The 8,580-nt window shown below is 38.7% G+C and overlaps 1 protein-coding gene across 1 annotated transcript; it reads left to right on the forward strand.

The window, feature by feature from the left end:
• Window positions 1–1,067: 1,067 nt before the first annotated feature.
• DMP1 (dentin matrix acidic phosphoprotein 1) lies at window positions 1,068–8,380 on the forward strand. The gene is made up of 6 exons (XM_064582746.1): window positions 1,068–1,121; window positions 1,775–1,822; window positions 3,964–3,996; window positions 4,186–4,233; window positions 6,101–7,228; window positions 7,262–8,380. The coding sequence occupies exons 1-6, from the start codon at window positions 1,068–1,070 to the stop codon at window positions 7,472–7,474; spliced, it is 1,524 nt and encodes a 507-aa protein (XP_064438816.1). The 3' UTR covers window positions 7,475–8,380.
• The last annotated feature ends 200 nt before the right edge of the window (window positions 8,381–8,580 follow it).

Here is an 8,580-nt window from a genome sequence, read left to right on the forward strand (position 1 = left end):
TGATCTGGTAGGTTTTACTCAGCATGATTCACAAGTATATCCCAAACGTCTTATCTTCCCGAGATCCTTCAGTAACATGAGTGACATTTAAAAGAATTTAGCACAATCTATGTATAATGTATGACCAACTGTAGCACAGTAGATATTAAGAGCTTTCTGGAGTTGTAATATGAAGCCTGCCATACTTCAGATCAAGAAAAAAAAGCACAAAACCATTCTATTTTGTCTAAATATTATGAAGTTATAAATGGGAATGAGAAGTACTTTGTGTCTGTGTGTGTGTGTGTGTGTGTAGACAAATGTAGGTGACCTATCAATGGTATCACTAAATTTTGTGTTATGTGTATATTTGCCAGGTTGCTGTGCCACACTAAGGTGCGTAATTACCATAAAAGTGATTGGTCAGAAATTTCTCTATTCCTCCTCACTTGTTCCATTTATCATATTTTATGTGTTAGGGAAGAAGTGTTTAGAGACCTCCTCATTGAAACGTTTCCAATTTATCTCTTAGAAGTAAAGTTTCTTTTTAACCTGTTTATTGAGATATAATTCAATATACACTTTACAAACTTGAAGTGTACAGTTCAATAATTTTTAGCCATTGCACAGAGTTGTGCAACCTTCACCAAAATCACTTTTAGAACACTTTCATCGCCTCCAAAATTTACCCCTTAACTGTCATTCCCAAACTCCCATCTCTTCCAACCCTGGGCAAAACACTTACCTACTTTCTGTCTCTATAGATTTGCCTATTTTGGACAATTTATATAACTGTAGTCAAACAATATGTGGTCTTTTGTGTCTGGCTTCTTTCACTCAGTATAATGTTTTCAAGGTTCCTCTACTTTGTAGCATGTATCAGTACTTCATTCTTTTTTATGGCTGAATAATATTCCATTGTATGAATGCAGTACCTTTTATTTATCTATTCATCAGTTGATGGACATTAGGACAAGTTGTGTTTTTTAATAGGAAGAAACTGTTAAAAAGTTAAAACTTCTATATTTCTTTAGCATAGAGGAAAACATCTTCTGTCCTTATCACAGGTAGAGGTGTCACACCCAGCTATGAAGACCAGCATCCTGCTTATGTTCCTTTGGGGGTTGTCCTGTGCTCTTCCAGTAAGTATCAGGGTAGGGATATATGAAATAAACCTTTTATACCTAAAATTCCACAATGTTAATTGGCTATAAGCCAACGTGCCTGTATAAGTTCTAGTCAGATGAAAACAGTAGTTTCTTAGGAAGCTGTTTGCTTTAAAATATTATCCGAAGGGCACCTGGATGGCTCAGTCATTAAGCGTCTGCCTTTGGCTCATGTCATGATCCCAGGGTCCTGGGATCGAGCCCCGCTCCACGGGAAGCCTGCTTCTCCCTCTCCCACTCCCCTTGCTTGTGTTCCTGCTCTTGCTATCTCTCTGTCAAATAAATAAAATCTTCAAAAAAAAAATTATCTGAGTTATTCCTTATTCTGTTCAATCATATAGCTATGATTCTCATTTTTCTTCATCAGCAGTGGTTCTCAAAGTGTCATCCTCCAACCAGCAGCATCAGCATCAACTAGAATTTTGTTAGAAATGTACATTCTTGGGTCCTACCTCAGACCTACTGAGCCGGACTCTCTAGGGATGGGGCAATCTGTGGTTTAAAAGGCCTCCAGCTGATTCTAATTCATGCTGAAATTTGACCATCACTGCTCCTACATATGTAAAGTGTTACTAGCTACTGCCTTGGAAATTTCTCTGTGAGTTAACCCTGTGTACTAAATTTTCTAGGTAGCCAGGTATCAAAATACTGAATCTGAGAGCTCTGAAGAATGGAAGGTGAGTAGAAATAAGGTTTTTAAAAAATATTTTTAATTTAATATATTATTAAATATATTAACTCCACCACAAATATTGAAACTGCTAATGATTTAAGGAATACCTTAATAACCTAAGATATAGGTAGTAAGGGCTATAATTTCTAGTTCATGTGAAAAAATTTAGTTCATATAATGCTTCAACTTCAACTTAGTAGTATAATTTAGTGAGGAGGCTTTTTTTACCCCTTTAGCTTTATTTTCATAATGATGTCCGCAATAGTGGAAGGGAAGGGATGACAGTGAACCAAGGCTGCTTTTAAAGGATTAGGACTAGAAATCTGTTTACCAGGAGATGTCTGGCAGGCAGGAGGTCAAGTCCTGGAAAGTGAGAAAAGACAGAAGAATGAGAGGATACTAGAGTCTCTGGAATAATAGCTAATGTTGATTGAGCGTTAACTCTGAATAACCCAACAGTTACTAATTCTCAAGAACTCAAGAACCATTGCTAGGCTGTTTTATGTGCTTTACAAGAGAACACTGAGACACAGAGAGTAACCTAGTCTGTTTCGGTTACGTGGTAAGTGTTAGAGCCAGACTTTAAACCTAGGTCACTCTGGCTCCAGAATCCACATTCTCTATTAGGGTGTTATATCCCTCTCAGGAAGGGGCCAAGTCTAGGAGGGCAACAGGTTCTCAAGATTGAAACTACAAGGAAGGCTTAAAATCTTATGCTAGGTCAGAGTGTTTTGTTCATGACCTTGTTACCTGCTGGCTTTTGCATACACTGCAGCTTGGGCACAACATTATTAGCAGTTGCCAGATAATGTCAGAGGCTTGAGATGGGGTTCTGTCCCTGCCTGAGATTGGAATTGGCATTGCAGCATTTCTCAGATGAACTCTCATCAGAGATGTCCTTCGGCTGGTTAATTGAAAAGCAGCCACTATAGATCCTCTCTCTCATTCAACCGAAGACTCTAAGAGTACCACAAACACGTTAGGTTCTCAAGTCTAGCTTTGGTATGAGAAAAATACCCATGTCTCGCTCCCTCCTAGCCCTTAATTCCAAATGATAACTGACGGAGTTCTCTCTGAGAGTCTGCCATCGTGCCTGCTTGCAGTGTCACAGGGCAAAGACTAAGTGATCAGAGCTCCTACGTCTGGGGAGATACCCCTGCCTCGCATGTTGGGAGGCTTGTTGAAGACACGCTGATAGCATCTCCTCCCTGCTTTTCTCTGCACCTCAGGTCTTCACACTCATGGCTCAGCAGCTTTGAACCAAAAGGGATTTTGGGATCTTGCTGTGCTTCTGGGGAAGGGGGAGTGTAGATGCGGAGAAGGCACCAGAGGTGGCACAGGCAATCTTAAGAGTTCTTATAAGATCAAAAAAAAGTGAAATAAATCAGAACGATGCCTAATTAAGTTTCAGACTTAGTTGTGTGTGTGTGTGATCTTATGCGATTTGAGAAAGGTTTAATGGCTTTCTCAATTCAGTTTTATCTATCACTGAATTTTATAATGAGATATTCTCAAAATGGATTATTTCTTTAGTTTATATCATATTAAATAGTTCTCAAGATGCTTCCAATTTCGTCCTCACAGTAACTCTATGGAGTATGCACAGTGGTTGCTAATATTCTTAATTTATGAAGAAGAAATTGATGTTGGAAAGGTGAAGTGAATTGCCCAGATTCACATAGAGTGACCAAACATCACAGTTTATCCAAGACTTCTGGGTTTCCTGGAACATGTGAATTTCAGCACTAAAACCAAGACAGTTGGTTTTCAGGGCTAAAACCAAAACCAAGGAGCTAATTGAGACTTAAATCTGGGTTCTAAATTCCAATGCTGTTTTTTTTTTTTCCTATGTTACATTTTATCTAGGTTGTACAAACAACCACTTCAAAGAAAGTATATTTTTCTCTAAGTGAATATCAGAAACACAACAATCTTCTACGTCTTTTAGATCACAAGATCTTTCTAGGCCATCAGGCCATCTCACATCCTCTTTTTAGCCATTTCACCATAAAATGTCATTATTACTCATGTAAACGTAAACTCTGTATCAAGAAACTAAAAAAAATCAACTAAAATTATTTTAAATATCTGCAAGACATGATCCGTCTCTAAAGGAGTAACTTGTTTTCCTTCCTTTTTTTACAGGGTCATTTGGCACAGACACCAACACCACCTTTGGTAACTATCTCATTCAATTTTTTTTTTATAAACACCTCATACAGTAAATTTACTTTAACACTCTTCTCATCACCTTAGGCCACTTGGACAGCAGTAAATCCAAACCGCAAGCAATTTATGTGTATCATATTTTTCTTTCCTTGGGAATTGCTAAAAGGAAAAATAAACAACTTTTCTTTTTCCTTTTAGGAGAGCAGTGAGTCATCAGAAGACAGTAAAGTTAGCTCCGAGGAACAGGTAATTAAACAGACCTTTCTTAACTTTTCAGGCTACTTAGGAATCGAAGGAAATGATGTTAGATTAAATTACCTGCAACCATTCTAAATGTAATATTTTCTAACCATTGGTTATGCTAGCTAAATCACCCCATAAAGTAAGAAGAGAAAAATGAGTGGGAGAATTCAGATGTGGACATGCTGTTCATTCCATACTTATCACTGGGGCCAGATTATAGACATTGTGGCCCCCGATGTCCTCTAATTAAAAAGAACACACACACACACACACACTCACACACACACACAAATGGTCCTAGACTATGTTAGACAAGTAATAGCTCATTTATCACTCTAAAATACTGCTTTTACAATTGGAGCAGTTCAGATCAGACAGAGAAAGCTTCCTGGCTAACATGAAGTACCTGCTGGGCCTAGAGATCTCCTCCATGTCAAGGATCTTGTTGGAGCAGAGAGTAGGAAAGCCCTGAAGAAACTTTAGTGAAACAGCTTTTTTAGTAACGATTTGTCTTTAAAACAATCTCAGTGGCGACCCTCGTAATAAGAAAAGCTGACTTATAATTATAATCCTTTAAGAAAAAAATTGGTTTTCTTTCTCTTGTGTGTGCACTCTTTTTTTTCTTTTTTTTTTCATTTTCCCAAGACTAAATGTCATTACTTTCTTGGCTGTCCTATCATTTTGATGAAACTCAAACCCGTGGGGCTCCAGAGATTCCAGGAACCAGGTTTCTCCTTGAAGCTTTGATCCATGTTGTATTCTATACTCAACCAGTTGGAAGATGATTTATTAGTCTTTTACCACTGTTTACTAAAGGTTTGTCTGAGGAACATTCTAGGAATTTATAAGCATAGAATTGGGGATGTTTTCTGGAGATGTTATAATTTATTGCTTTAATATTCTCCGAGCTCTCAAATGAGAATAATAGTACCTGCTTGAGAAGGGTACAATATGTGCCTTTTGAGGTATGGGGAGCTAAAAAGATGCTCAGTTCCAGCATACCAGTGTAAACTCTAGCAACGGGAGGAGATGTCATCATTAGGTACTCCCAACTGCAAAGTCAGATATTGATCAGTAGGGACAAGTGGAAAAATAAAAACAAAGTCAGCAAGAATGCTCTGCTATGGGGTATAGTAAAGAGAGCAGATTTTTCCATAGCATAATGAATGAAGACTCACTATCCTTCCTTATCTGTGTAGTGCTTCCAATTGTTTGACTTACGGGGATAATCTCTCTGAGCTCACACTTAGAACTAAGCCTTCCTGGTGGTCCCACTAGTTGCAGTCTCCTAGCTAAGCCTTCTACAGGCAACCCTCTGCCAGTGTGAATGAAGTATAAATATGGTATGGGTGAGATGTATATCTTACCACAATATTTTACTTTCATTTTAGCTAAAAGTTTCATTCTACTGCCTTAGTACATTCCGCCCCCCCCAGAGTTGATAAGAAAAAAATATTTGTCATTTTAAAATCTGTTTTAAAGTTTTTAAAAACTGTTTTAAGCCAAACAATTTGATGAGTATTTCAAACATCTCTTTAATGTACAAAAAAAAAAAAAAAAAAAAAAATTCTCTGAGAGTTTCTTCCAGGAATCAGACTTACAATATGATTTGAGTTTCATGAATGTGATTTCTATAGAGCTTTTAAAGAAAGTTTCTGTAGCACTGAGTGAATTGTGCCTATATAAAATGGAATGACTTGAGTTTCAACTCCTCTACTTTCCTCCTTAACCTCTGGTAGACATGTTATTGAGCAGGAAAACTGACCATGGATTAGAAGGAGGGACATAAGAAAAAAGCAGGAGGAGAATAGATAACATCCTCTATATCAGCTCCTGGAGTACTGACCATGTTTGTTAACCCAAACTTCAGGCAAATGAAGACCCCAGTGACAGTGCTGAATCAGAGGAGGGCCTTGATGATCATCAAAATATGCACAGGGCAGCTGATGGCCTCTCTAGGAGTGGAGGAAAAGAAGGAGATGATAAAGATGATGATGAAGATGACAGTGGAGATGACACTTTTGGTGATGATGATAATGGCCCAGGACCTGAAGAGAGACAAGGAGGAAACTCCAGACTCAAAAGTAATGAGTACTCAGCTGACATCACACAATCCAGGGAAGATAGTGCCCTGCAAGGAGAAGACAGTACCCAAGATACCACCAGTGAGAGCAGGGACCTTGACAATGAGGATGAGGTGAACAGCAGGCCTGAGAGAGGTGACTCTGCTCAAGAGAGTGAGAGTGAGGAGCACTGGGTGGGAGGAGGCAGTGAAGGGGATAGTAGCTATGGGGATGGCTCTGAGTTTGGTGATGAAGAAATGCAGAATGATGATCCAGACATTATCAGGAGTGACAGAGGTAACTCCAGAATGAACAGTGCTAGTGTCAAATCAGAAGAATCGAAAGGAAACAGTGATGAGCAAGCAAGCACTCAGGATTCAGCTGATAGCCAATCAGTGGAGTATCTCAGGAGGAAAATTTTCAGAAAGTCCCATATTTCTGAGGAAGACGATATAGGTGAGCTTGACGATAGCAACACAATGGAAGAAATCAAGAGTGACTCAACAGAAAACACCAACTCCAAAGAAGCTGGCCTCAGCCAATCCAGGGAAAACAGCAAGAGTGAATCTCTAGAAGAGAGTGAGGAGACTCAGTCTCAAGAAGACAGTCAAAATGTACAAGACCCCAGTAGTGAGTCCAGTCAAGAGGTTGATCTGCCATCTCAGGAAAATAGTAGTGAATCTCAGGAAGAGGCAGTGAGTGAGTCCAGGGGTGACAACCCAGATAACACCACCAGTCACTCAGAAGATCAGGAAGATAGTGACTCCAGTGAAGAGAATAGCTTGAATAAACCCTCCAGTTCAGAAAGTGAATCCACAGAGGAGCAAGCTGACAGTGAATCCAGTGAAAGCCTCAAAGACTCAGAGGAGAGCCCAGAGTCCACTGAGGAGGAGAACAGTTCTAGCCAGGAGGGCCTCCAGTCTCACAGTGCCTCAGCAGAGAGCCAGAGTGAAGAAAGCCAGTCTGAGCAGGACAGCCAGTCTGAGGAAGATGATGCCAGTGATTCTCAGGACAGCAGCAAATCAAAAGAAGACAGCAACTCTACTGAGAGCAAATCAAGCAGTGAAGAAGATGGCCACTCAAAAAACACTGAGATAGAAAGCAGAAAATTAACAGTTGATACTTATCACAACAAACCCATTGGGGATCAAGATGACAATGACTGCCAAGATGGCTATTAGCAACAACTTCCCCAAGAAGTGGCTCTCAGCTTCGGAGTTGGAGAACAGGGAAATCATTATAACAATAATTTATTGTTTTTTTTTTTATCAGAAGGACAAACAGAGGCCATTTCTTTCTGAAAGGAAATGCTGGATATATTTGTTTCTAGGGTGTCACCAATTTATAGGGGTTTAAATACTGTCAGAGGACACCAGAACACACTCAATGAGACTGGAAGCAAGGAAAGATGTGCATTATAGCTTCACACCTGAAATAGTTGCTAACTCATTAACATAACAGTTATTGAGGTTCTATTATGTACCATGCACTGTGCTAGGTGCTGGGATATAAAGAAGCTTAAGGCTTGTTTCTTGCTCCTGAGGAGCTTATAGAGGGATAGATAAACTTAAAAAGCTAAACAGGGATACATATGAGAGAAACAAGAATTATTACAATGCAGTGTGGTAAGTGCTGTAGGAGGTATGAACAAAATATATGGGAGCACAGAAGATGGGCCCAACTTTGCCTTGGAAAATCCAGGAGGGCTTCACAGCAGAAAAGACACTAGAGTTGGAGCACTGCATAAGATTTCCCCATTGAAGACAAGAGAATTCTGTTCATTCTTGGGATAAGCAATAGTGAATCCTATATGATTCAGTATTTAGTTTTTGAAAGCACTTTCAAATTATGGCACAGTGAGGTATTCTGGATAAACAAAACTTTGTTTTCAAGTAACTTACCCTTTTTGATGCTTTTTGTGGAACTCTCATGAACAGTGCGTCACTCACCACTGGTGATATGATATGGAAGACTGGGTGGGGGAGAAAAACAGAAAGAAATCCCTCTTTAAATAGATAACTTTTAGCTTTATTTTTTTCCTAAAATCAGTCTATGTGCAATGCTAGAAAAAATTATTCTCTAAGTCCTTTACATATGTTGCACATAATGAAATTGTGTATATAAAATTCAATTGATTTTTGCCAAATATCCTTTGAAATGTTACCTCAACATAAAATATGTTTTGTAATAAAGATAATATCTAGAAGAAGTATGTGTTTATTTTTATAGTAATATTATTAGGAAATATCTGTATTAAATCACTCTTCCTTTAAAGCATTAAAGAATA

Source organism: Mirounga angustirostris, unplaced genomic scaffold, assembly GCF_029215605.1.
Source record: "Mirounga angustirostris isolate CCGP_5_RB_7025 unplaced genomic scaffold, mMirAng1.0.hap1 SCAF_2, whole genome shotgun sequence".
Taxonomy (NCBI): Eukaryota; Metazoa; Chordata; class Mammalia; order Carnivora; family Phocidae; genus Mirounga; species Mirounga angustirostris.

Excerpts from the sequence above, each read along its gene's own strand:
- DMP1 (XM_064582746.1), top strand. The coding sequence starts at position 1,068 with ATGAAGACCAGCATCCTGCTTATGTTCCTTTGGGGGTTGTCCTGTGCT. Across the intron at positions 1,122-1,774 it reads GGTTGTCCTGTGCTCTTCCA|GTAGCCAGGTATCAAAATAC; the intron begins GTAAGTATCAGG and ends TAAATTTTCTAG. Across the intron at positions 3,997-4,185 it reads AGACACCAACACCACCTTTG|GAGAGCAGTGAGTCATCAGA; the intron begins GTAACTATCTCA and ends TTTTCCTTTTAG.